This window comes from Aspergillus viridinutans (assembly GCF_018404265.1).
Source record: "Aspergillus viridinutans IFM 47045 DNA, scaffold_1, whole genome shotgun sequence".
Lineage (NCBI taxonomy): Eukaryota > Fungi > Ascomycota > Eurotiomycetes > Eurotiales > Aspergillaceae > Aspergillus > Aspergillus viridinutans.
In genome coordinates, this window is record NW_025091217.1 from 2,466,866 (window position 1) to 2,491,950 (window position 25,085).

At 49.2% G+C, this 25,085-nt stretch overlaps 8 protein-coding genes across 8 annotated transcripts; 4 read left to right on the plus strand and 4 right to left on the minus strand.

The window, feature by feature from the left end:
* Positions 1 to 936: 936 nt before the first annotated feature.
* On the minus strand, positions 937 to 2,943 carry atg15 (triglyceride lipase ATG15; the record flags this gene model as incomplete). Its single annotated transcript, XM_043265879.1, has 2 exons — positions 937 to 2,682; positions 2,740 to 2,943. The coding sequence occupies 2 exons, from the start codon at positions 2,941 to 2,943 to the stop codon at positions 937 to 939; spliced, it is 1,950 nt and encodes a 649-aa protein (XP_043121814.1).
* Positions 2,944 to 3,431: 488 nt separating this feature from the next.
* Aspvir_000746 (VPS9 domain-containing protein) lies at positions 3,432 to 5,711 on the plus strand (the record flags this gene model as incomplete). The annotated part of the gene is made up of 2 exons (XM_043265880.1): positions 3,432 to 3,778; positions 3,836 to 5,711. The coding sequence occupies 2 exons, from the start codon at positions 3,432 to 3,434 to the stop codon at positions 5,709 to 5,711; spliced, it is 2,223 nt and encodes a 740-aa protein (XP_043121815.1).
* A 547-nt stretch (positions 5,712 to 6,258) lies between these two features.
* On the minus strand, positions 6,259 to 7,764 carry Aspvir_000747 (uncharacterized protein; the record flags this gene model as incomplete). The annotated part of the gene is made up of 1 exon (XM_043265881.1): positions 6,259 to 7,764. The coding sequence occupies one exon, from the start codon at positions 7,762 to 7,764 to the stop codon at positions 6,259 to 6,261; it is 1,506 nt and encodes a 501-aa protein (XP_043121816.1).
* Positions 7,765 to 8,160: 396 nt separating this feature from the next.
* Aspvir_000748 (uncharacterized protein) lies at positions 8,161 to 9,507 on the minus strand (the record flags this gene model as incomplete). Its single annotated transcript, XM_043265882.1, has 1 exon — positions 8,161 to 9,507. The coding sequence occupies one exon, from the start codon at positions 9,505 to 9,507 to the stop codon at positions 8,161 to 8,163; it is 1,347 nt and encodes a 448-aa protein (XP_043121817.1).
* Positions 9,508 to 10,684: 1,177 nt separating this feature from the next.
* Aspvir_000749 (RING-H2 finger protein) lies at positions 10,685 to 13,328 on the plus strand (the record flags this gene model as incomplete). Its single annotated transcript, XM_043265883.1, has 3 exons — positions 10,685 to 12,826; positions 12,879 to 13,154; positions 13,221 to 13,328. The coding sequence occupies 3 exons, from the start codon at positions 10,685 to 10,687 to the stop codon at positions 13,326 to 13,328; spliced, it is 2,526 nt and encodes an 841-aa protein (XP_043121818.1).
* An 834-nt stretch (positions 13,329 to 14,162) lies between these two features.
* On the plus strand, positions 14,163 to 14,878 carry Aspvir_000750 (phosphoribosylglycinamide formyltransferase; the record flags this gene model as incomplete). Its single annotated transcript, XM_043265884.1, has 2 exons — positions 14,163 to 14,573; positions 14,636 to 14,878. 2 exons carry the CDS (start codon positions 14,163 to 14,165, stop codon positions 14,876 to 14,878), a joined length of 654 nt encoding a protein of 217 aa, XP_043121819.1.
* A 5,338-nt stretch (positions 14,879 to 20,216) lies between these two features.
* Positions 20,217 to 22,571, plus strand: Aspvir_000751 (Zn(II)2Cys6 transcription factor; the record flags this gene model as incomplete). Its single annotated transcript, XM_043265885.1, has 3 exons — positions 20,217 to 21,332; positions 21,411 to 22,207; positions 22,307 to 22,571. The coding sequence occupies 3 exons, from the start codon at positions 20,217 to 20,219 to the stop codon at positions 22,569 to 22,571; spliced, it is 2,178 nt and encodes a 725-aa protein (XP_043121820.1).
* A 1,020-nt stretch (positions 22,572 to 23,591) lies between these two features.
* Aspvir_000752 (uncharacterized protein) lies at positions 23,592 to 23,891 on the minus strand (the record flags this gene model as incomplete). The annotated part of the gene is made up of 1 exon (XM_043265886.1): positions 23,592 to 23,891. The coding sequence occupies one exon, from the start codon at positions 23,889 to 23,891 to the stop codon at positions 23,592 to 23,594; it is 300 nt and encodes a 99-aa protein (XP_043121821.1).
* Positions 23,892 to 25,085: the final 1,194 nt, after the last annotated feature.

Consider the following 25,085-nt stretch of genomic DNA (forward strand, 5'->3'; position numbering starts at 1 on the left):
CAACCTTTTGGCGTATTTGGCTGATATAAACCTCAATCCAAGACCTCTTGCCGGGCTTCAAGTACGGAATCGGTCGACCGAGATGTAAGCATACTGGATAGCCGCCTCGTGTATGTTCCTATTTATCGCGTAATACCTCGGGTAGTCTGGACACTGGCAGTAGCTGGGTCTCTGTACTCGGAGTCGAATGGGCTCTATTCACTGATCTTAGACTTTGGCCGGCCTGGTCAAGGTAGGGTTCTTGCTGAGCCACCACACGAGCGCGTTTACTACTACCATCACCGATTCGGTAGAGACATTAGACATATCATTTTGTTGTCAGACCAAATAACGCGCATCACTGTTTAAAATCAAGCCGGTTGAGACATGTTACCTGGTTACTGCTACTAGGAGCAACAAACATCACCGCCTGGTTCATGGTGTGCCTCATCTTACTATCAACCACCAAGTACAACTGGTAGACAGCTGTTTTAAGGCTGCATTCGAACCTATGCTAAGTCTTCTGGAAGCGCCATCGGGCTTAAAGAAAATGGAAAGGAATATCTTCAATTGGATTGCATATGAAACTCTATTCAAGACTCATAGGTTGAAACCACATCTACTGACGAATTAACCCGAGTGTATCCCAATAACAAATCGGTATCTAAATTCCAATCTCTCTACATCGTTGGGATAGGTTCCAAGACAAAAGCAGCTCACACTGACGACAAGATCAATGTAACCAGTTGGCGTGACCAGTCCCAAAAAAAAAAAAAAATGATCAGGTGAATCACTAACGCAAAACGCCTTCGAGACACCGCGCCAAAAGAGAACCAAAGAATCAAGTCAAAATCAGTCGCTCGTATACGGTCATCGAAGTTTATGCAAATGGTGGGTGGCTAGGATGAGATGATTCGCAACCACACCCTTACTGAGCGTTGATGGTGGGCGAAATCTCTAGCGTAGTTCGGTGCCGGTCGACCCAACACAAATCAAGCCGAAGAAAATACTGGAAGTACATGTGTGTTTGTTCGTAGGGGAGGGGGTCGAGTATGGTGCACTCGGCCCGGACGTGATGGGATGAGTTGCCGTTGTCGAATCGTCATAGCAACCCCAGAAGAACCCCGGATCATTGCAGGTGGATGTTGTGGAAGGTGATGATGTGATGGACGCTGTCGTGCTGGTGGGGTCGCGACAACCGAACCATCCAGGGTCTTCGCATGTGGAGGTAGATGAGGTTGGGTATGTAGTTGGGGTGGCTATGGTGGTTGTGACAGATGGGGCGGGAGTTGCCTCTGTCGTTGTGGTCGGATCTTTGCAGCCGAACCACCCTGGCGTTTTACATGTCGACGTCGACGTGGTCGTGGTCGTGGACGTAGAAGGCGTGGTCGTAGTGGTCGTGCTTTCGTCCAAACAGCCCCACCAGCCGGGTGTCTTGCATGTTGACGTCCTGGTTGTGGTAGGAGCGGTGGTAGTGGTAGTAGTCGAAGTTGTCGTGCTTTCAGACCCATTGCTTTTGAAGAACTTCCACAACTCGCAATCATAGCATTCCTCCTCGGCTGCGCAAGGAGGGAGGTCTTCATATGCCTCGAGGACGTCGGAGATCACGGCTCTGATACGGTGGGTTGAAATTGCAACACGCCATCCCTTATCTTCAACGGTATCGTAAACGCACATTTGGCCGGTATGGCATGCCGACTCCATCGCATACCCACCCCATGTGCAAATAGAACCAACCCCGTTGCACGTTCCCATAAATACTGGGTCGGCCGTGTGCCCAAAATGATAAGCTCCAGTGTACTGTCGCGACTGAGGAAGCCTGGGATCGTGACCCGGCGGACTTGGTAGACCTAAGCGAGCCGCAGGCAGGGCTTCAGGGACAGCCTCGAACGTTACGACAGGTAGCCCAAACGTAAGGCCAAGAAGACTGGACATTGCACCGCCCAGAGAATGGCCTGTCAACCAGACATTTGCGTCTGGATACATGTCTGTCACATTCGAGTAAAGATCGATGGCGGCCCTGTAATATTTATTTTCGTCGTTCATGGCCTCAATGATACAAGTCAAGTTGGCTGTAAATGCTGATTGTTGACAGTCACAGACCTGTCGCCAGAGGTACGAGCCTCCCTGCCCACAGCAACAGCTGAAGAACAGATTATCGTTGATCTTATCGTTTGTGGTTGTCCCGGCACCATCGAACAGGGCCGGGGAAGTCCCTTTCAAGGATATGACGATAGTGCTGTTCGTTTTATCTGCATATATGTGGCCCCTCAATCCGTCCGACTGCCACCCAAAGCTTGACGAATAGTTGAAACGGCCGTGAATATTGTGCCAGTCCTCGGTGCCAGGTACCTCAATATAGTCGTTCGCCGTCATCTTTGCAAATGTGAGAATGCTTTCTTTATCTGTGACATTTGGACCAGCCAATGTATCCATCACCCACTCCGACGGCGACAGAGCGACCGCCTCCCCGCTGGACCTCGCAGCCGCCAGGTATCCTTCAATGACCGAAAGCCGGCGGTCCGCAAGGCGCTGGATGGTAAGAGGGCTTGATGAAGCAACGAGGGGAGTATCAAATGTGACGAGCTCCTTCTCAAGGCCATCGTCTGAAACAGCCCAAAGGCGTGTGTGTGGTTTGATATCGAGCCTCCTGTGAAGGTCGGGTTGGTCATGGGTACCTCGGTGATATATATGGCGAAGCGTCTATTGAATCAGAACAATCAGTGTTTGCATCTAAAAATATCAGGGTATGAAACCTACAAACTCGTGGGTACCCGTAAGGGCTGGAGGGCCTGTTAGAGGGACCTGGGGGCCAAGGAAGGGTGAACCGGACGAGGAAGGGTCGAAGTATACATGATCGTGAGCGGAGACGAGGCTCGGAAACAGGGCAACAGATAAGAGAAGACCCGATATACTCATATCTTGCAGAATGTGTCGTTTAGTCCTTTTCCTGCTGCTTTTCATGATGAAAATGGATATCCAAGGGAATCTTGAGGATGACTCGAGGAAGCAATCACCGTCGTACAGATGCCTATCAGCGGCGATGACTTATCGCTGGGGCAGTGACGCAGTTTGGAGATAGCCAGATGATAGCGCACGTGATAGATTGGAAACGCGTGACAGCAGTTGTGGGGACTCCCCAAAGTGGTAATCATCTGCCTCTCTAAGCTACATACACTCTACTACGTCTCTGTTACTGTTGAGAGTTTTATTGGCTTTTTAACATGTCTGTTGGTACTAGTTGATACCTTCAGTTATTTGCTGTCTTGCTCCTTATCTCAGTTCTTTGTTTGTTCTTGTGCTGTATCTCGAAATCTGTCCCGATTACCCGCTGATCCATTTTGTCGCAGAAACGCTGATATTACCCGATCTGCGTGAGCCGGTCAGCTGGACTGCGAGGGAAATAATAGCTTTCAATAATAAAAAGCGCAGGGTGCATGCTTTGAAGAGCCATGTCGTCGCATTCCTCGGTCAATGACGCTGCGAAGCCTCGTCTCCATACTGCTCGATCATTTCCGCGAATGGACAACCCGGAATTGAGCTCCTTTGCCCGCACCAGAGCGAAGACTGTTCAATCGGTAGCAATTCCAGAGTTGGTGGACTCGACCGCGCTCCCCCTTCCATTGTCAATAGAGGACGATGAGCAAGATAATGGTCCAGACTTGTTTGAGAAGAGGGTTTCTTCGGAATCGGAAGCAGGAGATGATGGGCAACCCGTCGAAGAGGTCTCTGTCCTGTCTCGGGGCCTGCAGGATCAACCCGAAGAGCTACCAATTGAACTAATGAGCCTAACTGACCGGTAGGTCAGACTACTCTATCCACAAGTTGCTCAAGCGTTAACATCCTTTTCTGCTAGGTTCGTTAACTCGTTGGGCGCCAAGGTACACACATCTCCGCCGACCATCGAGAAGATATCTCAGCGCTTCCAAGACTTTTACGTTCGGGCTGAAACGCATATTGCTACTCATATATCAGCCCTCGCGTCTCGAATAAACCGTGATCCTTCTCCTAACCCTCCCCCGCCCCGTGCTTCCCTGGGGTTCGGTCAGTCTAAATCAGCAAACAAAGATTCAGGCCATGTTTCGTCCAGCCGGCAGATGTTGACAGCTTCAGAGGTTACTGAAAGGCGGAAGGCTCGAAAGTCACTCGCCTCTAAAGGGGCTGCTCTGGAAGAAGCTATCGAGCGAAGAGCTTGTGAATGTGTCTATGACAAAATCTGGAGGCATAAGAGCACCTTGGATGAAGTTCGGGATGAGAAGTTACGTTCAAAAACAGCAGCGTTACTCTTGGTTGGGATAAATCTGAAGGACCTTGGGATTGACATCGACATGGCCACTATCGGTGAAGAGGATCAGAAAGAGGCGGATCAGTGCCTCTCCGTCGCCCGTGAATGTCTGGCAAGAATGAACGAAGCGAAATATCCTTTGGGGAAGCTTCAGCATCTGGCTGGCGCACACAAGGCTATCGTTGATGCATTGACAAAGCTTCTTCCTTCGTCCTCCTCAGCTGATGAGATCCTACCCACCTTGATCTATACGCTTATCACTTGCCCACCAGAAGGTATTAACATCATTAGTAATCTTCTCTTCATACAGCGGTTCCGGTCGTCAAACAAAATCGACGGTGAGACGGCTTACTGCTTAACAAACCTTGAAGCTGCAATCAGCTTCCTGGAAAATGTAGAATTATCGGAGCTACGTGCGGACGAAACGCAGGAAGGAAAAGTTCAACTGAACAATGAGACGACACTTACTTCTGACAGCCTTGACACCTCTCACCGGATGAGCAAGGCCCCTGTGTCTACTGTTACAAAAGCGAACGCTTCTCCGGAAATCTCCAAATCAGATGCCAAAGGAGATGCAGCCGAAAGACTACTTAAGCAACAGCCACCCGCGACACCTCAACAACCTCGCCTGAACAATTTGTTCCAACCTCCTTCGAAAGTGCTTGGTGCTGCCAACGATGTTGTTCGCAACACTGCCGATCAAGGGTTGAAGAATATTAGCGCATCGCTGGACAGCAGCTTCAACTTTCTGTTCGGCCGTCTCAAGGAGCTGCAATCCAGCCAGCTATCCGCCAAAGACGGTGGCAATCCAATCTTGCCGAAGACGTTAGCAGAAGCTCGTCGTCTGGTGACTTCTCCCCCGTCCCTTGATAAGGGTGTCTCTCGGGATAATACAGTGGGAGAATTCTTAGCGACCCCGGATCGACCCCCACTGCGGCGAATCGGCTCAAGGGCGGAAGATACCTTCATAGGTTTAGTCAGTGGACACGGGACTCCCCGTGATCGTAGCACAGACAGTGTGAGGACGCAGGGCAGCTCGAAGATGGCCACTGCCACCGCGGGTTCGCTAAAGGATGAGCCTTCGTCAGTTGCCTCTCAAACGAACCCCTTGCCTACAACACCACTAGAGTCAATGAGGAACTTCGGAAACAGCATCAATCCGCTTAATCATATTCCAGGGATGATACGGAACTTCGGACGCGGCACGCCGGACTCGGCAGGAAGTTTCGCCACTCTTTCTCCTTCAGAGAAGACGAAGGCTTCGCCTTCTTCTCGAGAAGTCCCCAGAAACAACAGCGGTAACCCGCCTAAGATCGATCCGCCTATTCAAAGATTTCTCCAAACCCAACATGCCAACGAACTGACAATAGGCGATGTATCCGTGTTACTCGAAGACTACAAACGACTTGCAGCAGCGTTATTCAGGCAGGCTTCGGACTCAAATTAAGCCATTCTTGTTCCTTCACCACTTTCTCGCATCTCTATGTCTTTCTCGCATTGTTTGTTTGATCTCACGGCGTTCATGACACTATATGATAGATTGCAGATGGCGTTCATTTTCAGCCGTGGAAACATAAGCCCTAGAGTCATTTCAAGGATGGTAGCATTATCGGGAGTTAGCGAGTACAATTTTGACGCAATACGAAGTGCTAATAGGAAAGGAAAACATATACGTCAGTTAATCATTCAATTGCACAAGGGTATAATGATGCTATTAACATATGCCTTCTAAAGTATGAAACCCGAACCCCAGGATTCCGCCTCGAACAGATTTCGTAAGATTATGGAAAACACACAACGTGATCTTCAGCATGGCATCTTCATGGTTGCTTGCAGCAGCATATGGTAACATAACATGACCCTTCTCAGAGACGTCAAACTAGGTAAAATAAAGAGGAATAAGAGTAAGGTAGTAGCAGAGGGCCTCGTTGCGAAGCTCTCTTCAACCGCCAGGGTTGATAGCACTGCTGCGTCGACCTATGAGGATATGTGCATCATGGGGTACGACCGCGCAGCACCTCTGCACCGCCTGTCTTCATTTCATTCAGCTTCTTGTCTAAATCGGAACTTTCCTCCTTAACAACATCATGTCTTCTCTTTATTTCCGCTTCGAACATAGCAGCCGTCCTTCGTCGAGCACGGCGCAGTTCCTTCATTTCCGAGAGTAGCTTGGAGAATTGCTCAAGCAACTGGTCGCCGCACTCTTCCCATTCATCAATGGTTAAATTCGAGAGGTATGTCTGGCAATCCTCTTTAGATAGTTTCAGAAGCAGAGAGACTCTGTCGTCTTCTGTCGATCCAGACGGATCTTGTGATGGATTCAAGGTAGCGGTGGCTCGCGCAGTGGCGGGATCAAAATCAAACGGCTCAGCCTGGAGTTCTTCTAAAGTCTTCTTGGACAGGACTTCAGGAGGATAGTCTGCTTCTAGGCTTCGCTTCTTCGTCTGGGTCATATCTGAGCTTATGCGCTTGACCGAAGCACGTCTTGAAAAAGGATCGCGGATCGTCTCGTCGTCGTCGAGATCGTCGAAATGGGTGATGTCGAACGCAGTTAAGGATGGTTCGCTGTCCCCCTTTCCGTGATCATTTGCAAATAGCTCTGTGTCTCCATCCGGTTTATGGGAGTGGAATCGGGTAATGCTCTCTTTTCTCTGAGGTTGTGCTCTTGGGCCGGTGGTGCGCCGAGTTGGAGAGATGTCCAGCTTGTCAAGGAGGGACGGCTTTGGCGGGCTGAAACGCGTCCTCGGAGTTGCTGTCATGCTGCGAGGGAGGACAATTCTCCTGCCTGCATTTGCTGATGAAAACGTAGAGAACTTTGCCGATTCCCCCTGAGTCTGGTGGCCGGGCTTAGTATGTTTTCGTTTACTGGCACTCCAGAAGCCTTCTAGACGTTTGCTTAGAGGTTCCTCGGCAGGACGGTGTCCATGGGATATGTACCAGTCGTTGTTATCTTCAGCTTTGTCGTCGCCTGCAACGGACGTCATTTGGCTGGTATCATCGTCGGCATCGGCATCATCTGATTCAAAGCCCGCAGTCTTCATGGCTTTGTCCCCCAAGTTCTCATACCAGTTCGATGAATATGGACGACGTCCGTGACGGAATTGGTGGAGAGTCTTCCCTTCTGGCTCCTGATACTGCACACTCTGAACTGGCGGCAAGTGATGTTGCTGCTGTTGCGGTCGTTGAATTTCTTCAACATCGACCACGCTTGTTCCAGCAACAGTTGAGTCATCAATCCCCTCAACATCCGTGTCAAACATGTCCCGGTGCACGCCACTTTCATGCGCTGCCTGCGACGACTCTGGAAATGTCACTCCCCCATATGCATCCAATTGTGCTCTTCCATTCATCCCCACAGGCACGGGAGCAACAAGTTGAGTCTGGGGAACTTCAACTCTCGCCTGCTGCGCTAGGAGCTGCCGGGACTGATTCGGTGCATCAGCCTTGGATTGACGAGGTGGACCAGCCTCCTTGGAATGGACATAGTCTCCCACCCCCATGGTTACTTGGATCAAAGGCTTCGGAAGGTAGACATTCAACTTAAGCTCTCTGACTGACCACCGCAGTAGATTGCTGTGAAATATGCCCGTCACTGCCTAGAAAGCGGTGAGATTGTCAATCCTCAGCGTCAATGTTCAAATTCTGGCTGCCCAAGAGGAGATTCCAAACGCGTTATTTCCACGGCGCGCCAGACTGATACTCGCGAAGTCACGTGCTGATAAGCAAGCAGCTGGATGACGGCATGGAGGAAAATGGTCTCAAGGTTGCTTGCTAGGTAGAGAATCTTGACGGTATGTTGCGTGTTTATGAGGTTTATCTGTAATGTACAGTTGCTAATCTATTTACATACAACACATTCACATTCATGAACCAAGTGCAAAGTAAGTTGAGATCTTCTAGAACCCCATACCAGATGAAGCCATCGAAGCATTGTCATCAATGTGAAAGTGTTCCAATGTGGAGGCAACACTTCTGCCACGTTGCCTTGCTTTTTCAAAGAATTCTCTTGATTTGAGAATTTCCGACTGTCTTTTTTCCATTGCAAGCCGTCGCTCACGTCTGGCTTGAATAGAGTCATGTAGATCATCGGCGTCCCCTTTCACAGAACCCCGATCGTCAATATCATATTCATCCTCGTCTTGGTGTGGGACACATGACACAAAGAGATCTCCAATCCAAAGCGATACCATACCCCTGAGCTCCAACAGCTCAGGAGAATCCGAGTACGGGGGAGAGACAAGAATCTCATCCATCCTGGCCGCAATTTGCTGTGCTTCTTCCAGTTCCCGCGCTCGTACGCTCGTAATAAGGTGATGCCTTCTCTGCTTAGCTCCGGATTCGCCGTCGAATCCCTGCCCTAATTCTTCATCTTCCGAAAATTCTCCGGGTGAGTCTTCATGGCGACTGTGAATATCTTCTCTGGCTAAATTACTCTCCTCTTGGGTAACATATACCCACAGACCAAACATTGCCGGGTAAAAATGCAAGGAACTGATAGCGTCGGGAGCGGATTTGCGGTACGGGTGTTGTACAATAAGCCTCTCGTAATAGTCCTTAGCATCTTCAAACCCCTTCCGTGTAAAGTATGGCTTTGAGACATGCCCTCCTCCGCTTTCCTGTCCGTCACCATTCGGCTGAACCCCTAGTGCATTCTCTCCTACCTGGCGGCCACGTCGAAGCAGAATCTCAGCGCCAATGCCCCATCTGCCGTCAGTGCGAACATCGATGGGAGAACCGGCAAATTCTTCGCGGAGTATCAATCCCCAGGCTCTTCCGGCCCGGATGTAGTCACCTTGCAAAAGACAGCGGTGCAGAATGGAAGTGATGACGGCCAAATGTTGCAGTCGAAGGTTGCCCTGATAGGCACTGGATTGTGGAGGATATATTGGGGGAGACAAGGAAGAGAGACTTTTCAAGATATCGCCACGGTTCTCCTTCTTAGTAGACTCGCTCTTAGCAGGGGCATGAGGGAAGAGGCCTCCGGGTAATTCTTGGTCGAATGAAAGGCCAGCAACGCGATATTGATGGGCTTCTTCAGGAGACAATGTTAGCGACGGAGCAGTAGGCGCTATTTCCGACGCAGCATCCGTCGTTTCTCCTTCGCCATCTCCGTTGTCGTCGCCCCAGTCATCAGAATGCTTCTTTCGCTTTCTGGACTTATAGCGAGCTACCCGCACGCTGGCGGGTTGCTGCCATGATGGAAGAGGCAAAGAGAACGCAGATGCCGAAGGAACGAACGCCATAATAAATGCTGAACCCCGAACTAGTAGTACCCAGCGGTAAACCACGGGAGATGGTCCCAGATGGTCCCCCGGTATGAGTGCAAGAAAGTGGTGATTTTTTTCCCTTTCCGGTAACGTCGTTCCTCCTGGTCAGATCGAAGGCTGTCTTTCTCAGGCGGAGGACATATTATCCTCCAACGGGAGCAGTTGAAAGCTTCAAGACATCAAGCACACTAAAGCAATGATCCTGAAAATAGCAATGAACCATTATGCTTGTATTATACTTTGTTTCAACAATAATGACACCCACTCAAAATAGCACCATCTTTGCAGGTGACTGTTTCTGGAAATTCATGATGCGGTAGACTACCTCTTGAATCCTTCACTACCTTAGGTCTTGTGAGTGGTGAGCCTAAGGCCCCGCAAGGCCTAAATCGGAAACAGGCGAATCACCTGCTCCAAGCCGACATGACTAATCGATCAAATTACCTAGAATCCCGCCGAAACCACACCACACCCAAGCGCTGTTGGACTGTTGGAGGCTTGGACCGTTGGATGACGAACGACGAGATCAACAACAGTCACTACTAACTACTAGTACCTTACTAGACAGCGACCAACTAAATTGGGACGAGAGTAGTTAGTGTCTGGACTCTGGCTCATAGCTTAAAGAGTCCAAAAACTACTCCGTAAAGAGGTCGGCTGCCTATCATCTTCTGATTCCTGTCTATGGTCGGCGTTCCGCCATCATCATCGTCATCACGGTCAACACAACAGTCTTCAACAGTACGAGGATCAATAAATACTCCGTGCTGTCTCGTCGCTCAGTTTCTCTAGTTCTAGTTTGAATCTTGCCGCAATCGCTCTTCGTTCTGCCAGTCTGGATACGCTCCTTTTCCTATTCGATCATTGCTCTCTTTGGTGTCCGACCTCTGGCGGGCTGCAGCCTTGGAGTGCTGACACGTTCCCTCCTCTGGCATATACCCCTTTAGCTGGTGACAACAAAAGCTTTCTGAAACCTTCAGAATCCCTTCTTACAAGAATCAGTGCTTTTCAGCTCGCAAATGTTGTATGGTATGGATCACTGCTGTTGTCCATCTGACTAACTAATGTTGGGTTCTTTAGTCATCGTCCTTCCATGGCCATCGACAGTTTATAAACAATCATCGCCACTTCCCATTCTCACATCTTCGTGACTATGGGACAGACCTCTTCTACACAAAGGAATCAACGCCACACGACTCCCTCAGATCAATCCACCTTCCTTCGCACCGGCCGTGATCGACTAAATCTCAATGAAGACATGAATCACAGGCCGAATCCTGATCAGGCCGAGGACACCGGGCTCCCATCAGGAGCAGAACCGAATGGCAGCATCTTCCATACTTCTCACTCAGCTCAAGACAATTCAGAGGCGGAGACATGGCAGGCATCAAGTACTTCAACTGCTGAGCAGCCTCCGTTGACAAGGATGGAGAGTATACACGAGGAAGATGGTTCTCGGCACGAACCGGATCAGCAAGAGTATCGCTCTGCGATACTTGCGCGAATGGCCGCTCGACGTCAGTCTACAATGTCGAGATTAGGTTCCAGGATTCTACCGAACTCAGTTATTCGTGGTCTTCTGAATAGTGAAGAGGAGACCCCGGCAGAGGGACAGGCTCACAGACATGGAATTGTAGCAAGATCAGTCCCGAGATCGGAGTCTCATAGCAGCAGTCGCTTCAGTCCTTTCGGCTCGCTCAGCTCGAGAAGCATTCCCAGGCGGCGATTGATCAGAGTACCTTATTTTATTCCACGCAGTGATCCGTCCTTGACTCCTGATACGCCCACCAGTTCGACATACTTGGACTCATCATCAGAACAAACACCTCAACCTGCCAGAGGATCCTGGCGTCGCAGTGCCCGACTGAACCGCGTTCGCAATTCATTATCAGCGCCCATCACGCAGATGTTTGGCCACCCGTCCAGCGCGGATACTGAGATGACAGAACTCCCACCTTTGCGGGGGAGCCTGGGCAATCATCCCGGCATTCGTCTACCACCACTGAGTGCCATGGACACTAGCATGGATTTCGATCACGCTCATGAACTTGATTCTGTGGAACCTGCAGCGGGTGGCAATCTGCCAATGCCGCCACTCTTCTCACAGTCCAGTCAAAACGCTTCAACTCCACGTCAATTACCGGGACCTTTCCGTGCAAGACCCTCCAGAGTTCTTCGGCGTGACGAGCACACTCCTCTTTCACGGGTTCTGCAATTGGCTGCGGCTGCGATTGCTGCCCAGCTCTCTGGCGCGGCGGGCCCAGTACTGCCCAACATCCAGTCTTTGGGCAATGATGGCCTAGAAGGGTCGCTGGAAAACTTCATCCAAACTCTACAGCATGCCACATCAGCACAGACAACCTCGAGTGATACCGCAAGTGCTTCAGGAGAGAACAGCCCTCCCCAGCCCGTTAACTTTCTACGGGTTTTCAGATTTGCCAACTCAGACAATCCAAGTCCTGCGGCTTCTTCAAATCACTCAACTACGGAACCGGATTCTGCCGGTAGGCGTGGCGATGGCATGGACGTTGACAATCCCGCCGGGGATAACGAGGGCCGCACCGTCACCTTGGTAGTTGTCGGCGTTCGATCTGTGCCCACAGGCAGTGGGCCGCTTGGCGATCAACAGTCGAATGCTGGGCCAGGCTTGGACGCATTGTTGCGGCTACCATTTCTAGCGCCAGGGAATCCACCACGAGGCCAGGACAACGGTCCCGCAGTTCCTCTTGCTGATAATCGGCCACGATTCGTACCTAATCGACAACAACTCGGTGCTCCTAGCCCTTTGTCGACGAACATCGAAACCTCACCCCAGGGCCTTCGAAGCGCGCGAAGATTTTCCGACGCTGGAACTCGCGTTCCGTTCCCGTCACTCCCTTCGACTCTCTCGGAGAGTCCTCCGGGTCCCCATCCGCCTCCATCGACACCTGCTGAGCCAGGCTTATCTGCGGTATCTTCAGGCGCATCAACACCCAATCGGAGACTGTCCTCTGCCTCGGCATTGCCTTCAAACCCCTTGCCTCAAGTTGATGAGCATCCGTTGATGCAACCGTCAGTTGAGCCTGCACCTGAATCCAGTGCAGACAGGATCCCGTTCCAGGCGTCACATCAACGGCGACGCAGTGATTCTGAGTATGCTCGTCATCGTGAGCTAGGCTCTGGCGCTGTTCGACGCAATGGTGTTGTGGAACCAGACACTCCCGCTCCTGCGGGCAGAAGCTGGCTGATTTATGTCGTGGGAACAAACCTCTCTGAGAACCATCCTGCGTTTGCAACGCCTAGCCTCTTTACTGATGTAAGTTCTTTTCTTGACATGTCCCGAGGCTCAAAGCTAATACAATTTATAGAACCCCACCTACGAAGACATGATCCTCCTTTCCTCGCTGCTTGGACCCGCGAAGCCACCCGTTGCCACCCAGGACGACATCAATCTTGCTGGAGGACTATATCGACTTGTAGAGCTTGCGGGATCGCTCGTCGCAGAGGCTTTGGATGGCGCTGGCGCGATTCAAATCCGCGATGGAGAACGTTGTCTGATTTGTCTCAGTGACTACGAAGCCGCAGAAGAGCTCAGGCAATTGACAAAGTGCAAGCACGTCTTCCATCGTGATTGCATTGATCAGGTTCGTTGCCCGTTTTCGTGCGCGTTTGTCTATGGAAAGTACTTAGACTAACTATTTGTGACATAGTGGCTGACCACGGGTCGGAATTCTTGCCCTCTCTGTAGAGGCCAGGGTGTGACCGAGACGACGAACAACACAACAGTGCCTAACCCGCAAAATGCAGCGGCTGCTTAAGCCAGAGTCGCTGGTTTTGCACGAACCTATACGTGGGCTAATTTAAGCCGATGACTCGTCTTCACTTTCTCCTTCGTTGGACTTTAGGTTTCTCGACTTTTCTCGGACATCCGAATTATCGCAGAGTTGGCATAAGGCGTGTGGCTTATAGTATGACGGCTGGACGTGAAATCTTATTCTTTTTAGCCCTTTTTGATATCTTTCACGATTACCCCCCATCGCGCTGTTTATCGATTGGTTCTTGATGCTTTGATCAATTCCTATTGTGTTTTACTAGAATTTAGATAAGCAATGGGCTTTTGTCACTTGGCATGATGGAAGTCTTCATTCCTTTTCGTTGCATATTCCTTTTGTTGTCTATCTTCCATTCGGTCAGAGCGTTGTTGCATTATTCCCCCCTTCAGGCTCTGCTTTCAGATATTGATGCAACGGTCGTGGTGATGCCTCGCTGCAGAAGTCCGAATATCAAGTACACTATTTTATTCTAGCTGCATTTAGGCGCAATATCAGCTGCACTTTCAAGTTCAAGTAATCTAAGGTGAATGTCTGTAATGTTATGACCTCAGGCGCAAAAGCGCGTTGATGCTGCCCCGCATCCCCGCTGAGTCAGCCCACGATCATTTTCGACCCCGCTCTCCTTACCAGCAAAAGAAAAAGGTCGGAGTAGGAATCTCTGGCCTCGAGATCGATCAAGGACGTCTTGCGCCTGTTGATTCGTCCTTTGAGTCTAGGTGCAGCAGCGTTATTCATTAGTGCCGTGGAAGAATAAGCCATTCTGTCAGCTCTAGATTCCCCGGTACATCCTTCATACAACCTATACACTCCCCGAACGAGATGGAGACTCCAATCCGTCTCACTGTCCTCATTTCCGGCAATGGCTCGAATTTACAGGCGGTAATCGATAAGATCAGTGAAGGTCAAATTCCTGCCAAAATTGTGCGAGTCATTTCCAATCGCAAGGACGCATACGGACTCGAGCGGGCAAAGCGAGCAGACATTCCGACTCAGTACCACAACCTTGTGAAATATAAGAAGCAGCATCCGGCGACGCCGGAGGGTGTACAAGCAGCACGGGAGGAGTACGATGCCGAACTGGCTCGGCTGGTACTCGCTGACTCGCCGGACTTGGTCGCTTGTTTGGGGTTCATGCATGTGCTATCGCCGAAATTCCTCGAGCCACTAGAGGCTAAGCAGTTGAAGATTATTAACCTTCATCCTGCTTTGCCGGGGGCTTTTAATGGAGCTGTGAGTTGGCTTTTGCTTTCTTTCTTTCCTATTTTCTGTCTGGCTGACTTTGTTTCTGTCAGAATGCGATTGAACGTGCCCATGCTGCCTGGCTGGAGGGCAAGATAGATAAAACGGGCGTCATGATTCATAATGTGATATCTGAGGTTGACATGGGCAAGCCGATTCTCGTCCGCGAAATTCCCTTTGTCAAGGGTGTTGACGAGGAGTTACACGCCTTTGAGCAGAAGGTCCATGAGATTGAGTGGGGGGTGGTAATTGAAGGAGTGCAGCTCGCTATCAACGAAATCAGGGCCCAGCAATGAGATTTGACGGTCTGGATCATGGATCGTAAGGGCTTCTGGAGGAAATAGATTGATGTATAAATATGGAGTGACGGCTATGATACCATGATACCTTGCACGAATACGTTTGAGAGATACCTTGAAAATAATGGTATGGCCACTTTATCCGCGTCTTCATCGTTCTCTTGCCGAGTTTAATTCCTTGCTGACGTTTCAAAGATACACGTGTGAAAAGCATTGAGATACCATGACATAGAATAAAGAGCTTAGCCTTTTGAGGATATTCCTAAGTGAGGCTCCCTCGGTTGCACCTGAATTTCTTGTACAGAATTATGGGCTAGAGTTGGTCGCCAAGTTCATCATCTTCCGCCTTTTTACGGTACTTTCATCATTTCGTCCTAGGAAGGTGTCGCTCGACAATGCCAACACTGGATTACTCAAATAAGCCATTCCAGGGGACGATCACGGGATGGCGGTTGTCAAAGTTATGGACAACCAAGCCTCTGGTGCTATGATCTACAAGAATGGCACTGTATTCCGTAGTGTTAACTGTGGATTGACGTCTGGCTGACGACCGTTGGCATAGGACATGCGACTACTTGCCACTGCGATGTCTGTGCGCTCTTGGAGTTACAGCAGTTGGACTGGATCGAGGCCATCATCCCTGCGCCCATGGATGCTAATGTTGATCCTTGAGTCACCGTTACAAGGTACGGGCTGACAGGTTACAGCATACAGGGATTATTATGAGTCGGTGTTTACACTAGGCACCAGCGACCAGCATAGCATTGTCCCTTAATGGCCTAGACGGTTAACGAAGGCGTCGCGGGAGTGGCTACTGCAAGTCTACAAGTGAAGGCTGTAATTCAATCGACTCAGCAGCATATGGTCCTGGTCATTAGGCGCATTTGACGAACGACAGACTACTGGCTACTCTTATTACTATCTGGCGTACTTTCAAATCGGCCAGAGACTCAAGGCTCAAAAGTCAAGACGAGTTCCGGCTAATCTGGATCCGAGCCTGAAAGTGAACAGGATAAAATGAGGTGTGAGATCCACTCAGCATCAAAGCTATCCGAAACTTTAGCCTATCTCCGAGTTCGATATTGCCAGGAGATACGGAGTAATCTAGATCCAGTCCTGTGCTGAATGAATGCCAGCCTTCATTTCCGAATTGGCTTTTTCCAGAAGCTTGGCTCGGCTTTCAGCAGTGCTCATTAAATACAGGGGCGTACGATATGCATTTCCGGAATCCAGAGAACACTCCGTACGAAGGTATGGACTGCAAATGGTTCAAGCCTAATATGGGGTTGATTAATGGTTTTCTGAATTGATAGACTCGTAGGCCAGGGCACTGGGACTTGTGTCAGGCATACCATTTAGGTATACATTGCGGAAATCCCAAGGGTTGATCGCCACTGCCTCGCAGCGCTACAAATAAATAGCCTGCAGCAATGCTAGTGTGAGGGTCGAATGACGGAGAGAATTGCTACAGTTTCGCAGTAATACCCGGCGTTCTGTGGATCAGCCATGCCCCTGCATGTACCATTGTTGTCCGTTCCATGATAGCTCATTTTCTTACGGCAGAACAGAGGAATAGACGTGAATAATACAGGCAGAGCTGTCAATTCAGAGCGCCGATCAGGAACATCCGCCGGTGCCGCACTGCCGAATAACCTTACTGATGAAATCCTGTCAGAAAGTGGCGGCTTAGAACGAATCAGTAGTAGCTCAGAAATACGACGATACGACTATGGGGTGAGTTCCTAGGTTAAACAGTGTGTGATTTCAGTGGCTCTCTCGGAGATCACATGTGATGATTCCACCCTCTATGCTTGATTGCTTCGCAGCAGAGTAGCACGCTTCACAAATCCACCAATTTACTCCGTAGTTACTACTACCTTACTAGTACTTGTATCGTCTGGTGGTCTGTTCGAGACAGCCTCCACCCATTCCCGGGTCTAGAGCTCCACCTCGGACGAACGTTCGGCACTGCGTACGGAGTTACACTAGGGCAGGCGTGGACGTTGCTCAATGGACTGGTTTCAGATTTGCCGGCGGGAGCTGGTAGCCTGCTACCTAGCCTGCTAGCCTTCTGGGCCTTCTGGCAGTAGCGGCTCATCGATTCCGCACGTGGATGGTGAAAAAGGCTGTAAGAAACTCAAGAGTGCTCATACCGCTCGAACTACGGAGCACTCCGTCCCAAAGGAAGAAATCATACTTCTGCTGTCTCGGCCTCTCACTCGTGATTTGCGCAAGGATGAAGATGCAGGGGGGAAAATAGGGACGCTGTGACGGTCGAAATACCCTCGCTGCACGTTGCAGATGGCATTCGCATGCACGGAATACTTACTACCCATGTAGGTAGCTGAAGTTTACCATAGTGGCATACTGGCGGGTACGGGCGGAGTACCTTACGGAGTTATTGGTAAATACTGATTAGGTAACCGGAGAGCAGCATTCAGATGAGAATAATAATAATAACATTGACAAGTAAGCACTAAGGGATCCGACAATCTGAATCATGGTACACTCAGAGACGCGATGATGACTGACGCATGGAGTCTGTCAGCTAGGATAAAAGTCCAGAAGACAGGTCAAGTCTTGCCTCTCTAGTCTCTTGAGCCTTGAACGTCGTACTTCGTAATCTACAGTTCTACCAGTAGGTACCTTAGTCCGTACGGAGGCGTGCACCAAAAGTTTTGACCGCCGCTAGTAAGCTTGGCTGTATCCTGATGACGCAGCCCCCTAGTAATTTATATGGTAACGCGTCCAGAAGGAAAAATATTCAAATGAAAACTCTGTAATAGTGTTATGAAGCTATTCAAACGTCTTCCCAGTCTGGATCTAGATCTAGATCTTGACATCTAGATAGCTGTCCCTTAAGCCATCTTCCTGTCCAGGAAGGCTTCGCAATGACAAATCTATTTTGCTTGAGAATCCATAAAACAGAGGAGTGTGATATACCAGCCTCATAAGCTAGAATTTCAGATGATTTCTCCCTTCCATTGCAGTCCTTAGATACAGATTTAATAATAGCTTTCTCCTTCTCAGGTGTTATCTCCTTAGGCCGGCCAGATCATTTAGTATCCTCAGCATATCCCATTCAAACACATTCACATCTTCCAGGGCTGAATCCACAGTCTTTTGCATGTTGTATTATCTTCTGAATAGATCGAGGAGGGACCTCTAGATTAGTAGTAATATCCTGGATGTCAATACCCCAGGCTACTAGCCTGAGAATCTGAATGCGCAATTCAATTAGATGGAAACCATTTTTAGGAGGGATGCTAACCACCAAAAATCAAGAGATTTAATGAAAATAGTAAGTTTGAATAGTATCAGAGAGTAGAATGTAAACAAAGTTTTCTCCTTCTGGATGCGTTGCCATATAAATTACTAGGGGGCTGCGTCATCAGGATACAGCCAAGCTTACTAGCGTGGGTCAACACTTTTGGTGCACGCCTCCGTACTCCGATTGAAATACCCGGCTCAAGGGTTGCCTAAATAAGTTAGAGCCCCACACATCGGTCTTTCAAATGACGCCGATGGATCTCTTTCTGCGGGCCATGACCCCCATGACCCATGGGCCATGGCTAAGAGGCCAGATTGGATGATGATTCATGAGCTGGCTGGACTGGAGTCGCGTGTCTACTTGTTATTCTCAGTTAGAGAAAGGGCTGCGTAAAAGACTGAGGAGAATATAACTAAAGTACCGGTCCTCTAGGCACATCCTGCATCCTTATGGAAAGGAAAGCGGAGGAAAAGAAAACCAAGAAATATGATCTAGCTCCCCAGCGGATGCGTCGACCAGCCCGCCTGTTTTAGCTAATTGATCTGGGTCCACGGAGTATTTTTCCTCGGTCTGGAGGGATACTCCTGAGAAGACTGTGGGGGACTGTGGGAGCACAGATCGTTGAGGAGCTCTGCTCTGTAGAGTGTAGACTACCTTAGGCCCTGCAAAGTATTGAAAGTAAAAATGTCTTGGGAACGACGAAGAAAGATCTGGCATAGCTCATCTTTTATGAATAATTGACAGATTAGACAGAATCATGACTCTTGCTATCAATCATCCAATATTTTTGATAATAAAAATATAATGATATTAATAAAGTACTTTTAATAGACTATTGACTCTGGCTAAGTAACAAAATGACAGATACAATCAATAAAGGTAATAGTGCTAGGGATGACCAGGGATGACCCTGGAAGTCCAAGAGCCATCGGCGGCCACTTAACTTCCTCTACCTAGGTAGTCCTTTAGTGTACCGGTTTTCTCAACATCAAATATCCGCTTGGTGCTTGGCGGGCTTGGACTGCCAATTCCGGACCTTATGATTAATCACGAACTACCGAGTAGGTGGTTACCTATGTATGCGCAGTCAACGATCCTTAGACCATTGGTTGAGGTAGTTCTACTAGTAGTCTAGAGATAATTCTGGTAGATTGGTCTGTCTCATCATGATTATATGCATGCACTATAGTTTGAAACTGGAGATCAGCAAAACCAAAAAACGAGGGGCCTTACTGGATCTCCATTTGTGCCTTGAATAAGGAATTATATGGATCTCCTGCGTGATTTCATTGCCCTATCCTGGCGGTCCAGGCAGGAAGAAACTAAGAGACTAAGGTTGATAGCCCCAAAGTAAGTTTGAGTATTCCCGTCGCCATCAAGCGTATCTAGTCTAGTCTAGATACTATCTAGGTAGGTAGATAAGTTGGAGCATGGCCCATGGATCAAGCAGCCACGAGCATCCGGGCCCATTATTGATATTATTATCAATACCTTCAATGGATTTGAAAGCCTAGTCTTCCTGACTTCTTCTTGTTCATTTGACATTATTTCCTCATCATTAGGTAGCTTGATTTGACAACCCTGCCATAGAATGACTCTCCATCCAATACTCTGGCCGTACTACCTAACCCTCATAGGGAGGTACAGTTGCTAGATGCTAACTTCCAATTTCCACCACCACCGCCATCGCAGCTCATCCGGTCAACCATACATCATCACGTTCATTCCAACCATCCATCAATCCTCTCATCCTTCATTTTTCATTATCCCTTCCAAATATCTACTAGGTCCAATATTCCATCGCTAGAGCGACTTTGTCGTTAATTGCATCTAATCGCACTGTGGCACGGCCTTGAAACCCTCTTCCTTTTTTCTTCAGCCTCTGCATTCGACCTCCTCCCTTAGTCTCTTTCCAAAGCTCTTCTCCCTTCTGGATGGTGCTTTTCGCTTGGATTCACCTTCAGAGGCTGTCTCAAACTGCCAGCTAATCTACCCATAGTTTATGCCGGCATCCTGGACTCTGATCCGCGTTGCTCCCTGGATGCAATTCGGTTGGCCACAACCATGGCGCGTTCATTCGACACGGCCAAAACCCCCTTGAATGATTATTTTCCGGGCAACATGCATTTCCAGGACCCAAATCAGATCCCTGCTTATTCTATCTTCGGTGCTAGCCAGTATCCCGACAGTGTAGCTTTCTGGCACAATCTGCCCCCACAACCCCCGCAGCCTGACATTCCTGCCGCGGCAACGCCATATTCCTCTACTCCGCCCAAACAACACCACCAGTCGTCTTTGTTGCAGCCTGTCTCCGATCAGAAAAAGCACAAGCGCACCAGAAGCGGTTGCTTCACCTGCCGCTCCCGTCGCATCAAATGCGACGAGGCCCGCCCCATCTGTGAGAGATGTCGGAAAGGTAATCGCGACTGTGTCTATCCGTCGCCCACTGCGACTGGCACTTCATCCAAGGCAGCGTCGCGGTTTGGAGCCAAGGCCAGAGCCCAACGCCCGCCGTCGCAAGGGAGTGACTCGTCGGGCCATGTTGGACCGGATGAGTTTCACGCGCTGGAGCCGATTCTGGACGAGGACGAGGTGGACGAAGGCAGCGTTGAATCAGCAACTCTCCTGTCTCCATCCACAACATCACTGCCAGCCCGTGCCAAGCCGAGCCCGACTACCAAGCAAAGCATGCAGTCTCTGAGGAAGCGCAGGACGAAGCAAACAGCCCCAGAAATGACATCCTCCAACACAGAAGGCAGTTCACCCTCCACCGAAGCTTCCTCTAGATTTGAATCGATGAGTGCGCGGTCGGCCAGTGTCGGCCTGTCCAGTCAGGAACCTCTTGGCACCGACCACTTCTCACATCTGCCAGAAGATTTGCGATCTTACCTTACTTTTCATCAAGAGTACATGACGTATCGTCATTATTTTATGAGGCCGTCTTCCGATCAGTTTGTTCATCACAGCATCATCAAATTTGCCCTGCAATACGAGCCGCTTCTCTATGCGATCGTCGGTTTCTCTGCTTACCACCATTGCGTACATAGCGGCACGGGGAAACTCTATACCTTTCTTCAGTATTACGACAAGGCCTTGAAGTTGTTGCGGAAATCTTTGGCATCGGGAGAGCCCCATTCTGAAGCAACGCTCATTACCGTTCTTGCGCTTACAACTTTCGAGGTATGAACTTGAACTGTCCCGCTCGCTCTCTAGTATCACACTTCAAACTTGGTTCGTCCCAATGCTCACTGAGTACAGGAATTCATAGGCGACTGGGTGAATCTCATCGACCATCATCAGGCCGCTCATTCCTTGATGCGCGAACTCCTGACTCCAGAATCCGTCAAATACAACGAACTCCATGCGAACATCTTCCTCTGGTACGCTCGATTCGACCTGGTCGCGGGAATATTGGCCGGAAACGAGGCGATTCTGGGCCGTGAGTGGTACATCGCTAGAGAAGAATATGACGCCGAACAAGCCGCCAATTTCCCGGAAGACCAGGAGAAGCAGCTCGCACTGGCTGGGTCCATAAATCGCCGATTCGGGCTAGAGATGGCCTCTCTGTATGCAAAACTCTCCCGCGGAATGATCCCGATCGAGGAGTTCATTGGTCAAAACGAGCAGCTCGACCAACTGTTGGAGAAGATGAAGAGCATCCTGGAAACACTCACAGATCCAGAGTACACGGTCACAAACTTTCCAAATCAAAAACCGTTGACAGAAGATGACTTCGTCGACCCTTACGTTCCTGGCGGTCTGCATGTCGGCCCCTTATGGGAGGTTAATTTTGCTTGGATCGACTACCTGTCAACAAAAGCAATGTTCAAGTACCAATCCTTATTGTCCGTTCGCCAATCATCAATGGCAGAGTTGGAATATTTGGCTCTGGAGCAGGGCCGAATAATGGAGACAATCGAAAGGTGGCCCGACAAGGAGAACGGTTATATGTTTGCATTCAAGCACAGCATTGGAATGGCGAGCATGTTTCTGCCAAGGGATCATAAACATGTCATGTGGGCCCGAAGAAAATTCGCGCTGATGGAGCAGAACGGGTAAGTATTCTCGCTCTCTTCTTCTTTGCATTTTTTGATTTCATTGCGCGGTGTGCAATATGTTCCTGGCCAGCAATAGCTAAAAACGTTGTTTTACAGCTATATCACGCCCCCCAAGTTCCGTGCAGGCATGGCAGCCCTTTGGCAATTGCCCGAGATCAACCACTGGTGGCTACCAAATGAGGAAGGATACCCCGAGATCATCCGTGAGGTTCGCTCAATGACTGAAGAAAGGACAACACATGCGCGAGACGACTTTCGGGAAAACGTACGCGACATGAGAACCATCTTCTGGAAACTTAGCGTGGATGACACCGAAAGCGAGACTAGCCCGTCTTCTGCTGGTTTGGAAGCTTCGCGATGATGATATGGCAACTGAGTCCTTGCATATGCTTTTCACTTAATCGAACTTCACGATACGTTATGAAGAAGAGTCTCAGATTCTTGAATAACCCGTCTCAGTGCTTCCGAATGATCAGGCCACATTCTTACGCCTCTGTTACGCATCACCTTCGAGCTGCTGCGCTGGATATACTTGAGCTTAACCTGGATGCCGTTTTTTATATACTTCTTCTGAGAGACCTCTTCATCGATCTTCCGCTGTGTCACTCGACCAACTTCAGGATATCACAGCCTTCCTCGTTTTGTCACCTATTCTTGGTTACCTTCATGTGTCTGTTCAACCTATATACCCTCATACTTTTTTTCCGGTTTTTCCTGCTCTACTGAATTGTCTATCAACAACCGAAGCATTGGGAGGCAAGCATAAAGCGCAAATACTCGTTTATACCTGGAGTTGTTACAAGGGTTGGCTGGCATTTCATACAAACGGCATTTCACCCATACATCATATCCATGCATTTGTATACAGACTCCGCTATGATCGCAGCGCGATAACAATAGACGATCTACAGTCATCTCTCAAGCCTGTCAAGGCTGTTCGATACAAGCTGAATCTGTCTCAGATCTAGCACATACGATCATAGGGTGTGGAAAAAAGGGCTTTTCGTCCGCTCAGCCCTACTTAAGCCACATATCGAATGCAGTCAATTCTTAAGGAGCCATTCTCTCCTAAAGCAGTGGCCTTATAGTTTAGTATGGGTGCTGGTAATGTCAACGAATCTGCATTAAAATATATGGATATCATTACAAAGGATTAAACCAATTCTGGGACTTTGACCCACCAATGAGTCCTAGAGAGCGTGAAGTAGACGGGTAAGAGAATCCGTCCTAAAACTATTGCAAATATCTGCCTATCTGACGCACGACAACAAGGATCGGAATGACAATATTAGGCTTGACCAGGTGTCGCACTCCTCAGCACATCCGTATAATAATACTACCTTCCAAACAATGAGAGGAGGTGGATTGCAGCTTTAGTCCTTCATTCCTTGGACGATCTCTTCTGTTTTGAGGATTTTTTCTTACGTCTATATTCCTCCACCAGCCGTGCCTCTTCCACGGCTGGGTCTTCCATTTCGGTTTCGTATGCTTTTAGGTGCTCCGGGATCTCTTCATACTTTGCATCACGGTCGTATAGTTCCCACAGTTGCTCGGTAATCTCCTCTGGAACATCGTAGTTAATGCGGAATAGATGGCCATCTATGCACAGGGCATCCGGGTCGACAGATGGTATGCCCGGAGCTTCATCCTCAGGTTGGGGCAAGTCGGCTTTAGTGGCCATCGCGAGGGTTATGTTAGTTGGGTAGAGAAATAATAATGTCTTCTGGAATATCAGATCTTGTTTTGTTCTCCAGGCTCAAAATTCGAGAGTGGCCTTGTTCGTGTGGAGGGGAACATAGTTGGGGACGCTACATGGTTGCGCAGTCAAGAAGCTTGCCGACGACACGTGACTACGGTGAGTCAGGCAGACCAGTGGCGCAACTGTCATAATAAGTCAGGAGTCACTGATGCTCTCTTTGCCTAGGTCTAGGCACTAGCAGCTTTGTTAGGATTCTCCCTCTCCCCTTTCAGGTTTAGCGTCCCGACGTAGTCAGGTGTATATTAGGAGTTAGTCGCCCAATAGGAACGCAGTGTGCTTCCCGACTCTCTCAGTCTTTGCTTGGTGTACGGAGTATGTAATCTTGCTAAGCTGCGGCTCCCGCCGCATTGGATTCAGCGGTATCTTGGAGCATGACCTGGAACATACATCTTTCTACATGAATCAATTGACTTTGCTTTTCGAGCATACATGCTGTCCACTTAACTGTGTACACAGTACCTAGCTGGTGATACCAACACTTATTATGAACAGGAATCGAAGAGGAAAAGACCACATCAAGTATGCGATGATATTATGTCTTCCAAAATATTCAAGAACTATTGATATTCTGCGTATGCAGACCACGCCTAAATCGATGAAAAGGGAGCCTTTGTCGTTTACACTCTCCATTTCAGCCCTCCTTATGCCCAAACCCAAAGCCCAAGCCAGATTTGAACATAAAAAGAAGAGTAGGTCCCTCCGATTTCGAGGACGTGACTCCAAACACACATTGTCCTCTTCCTGGATCTGGGCGTGCCCTTGGTCTTTCATATTGAAAAGGCCAAGATAGCATTGCCTGCACGACGGCTTCCTTATGTTCTCACTCCGCCCGATAATTCTATTCGTTGTGCACATCTATTTCCGTCCTTTATTTTCCACATCGAGATCCCGTACTTAGCAATTCCAACTCTAGCCCTCGCTGTCTCACGGTTGGTGCCGCTATTGCCATTTCTCGCAGGAAACGTGACTGCTTCTACCCAGCTGAAGGGAAAGAAGAATGTGTTGGAAGTGCAGCCCCCAAAGCAGCTTGAATTTCTGAGGGACCATCCAATGCTGAAAATCAAACATCACCCCTTGTGCATTGCTCCTGCCACCTCGGACCTCGGGCTCAAATGT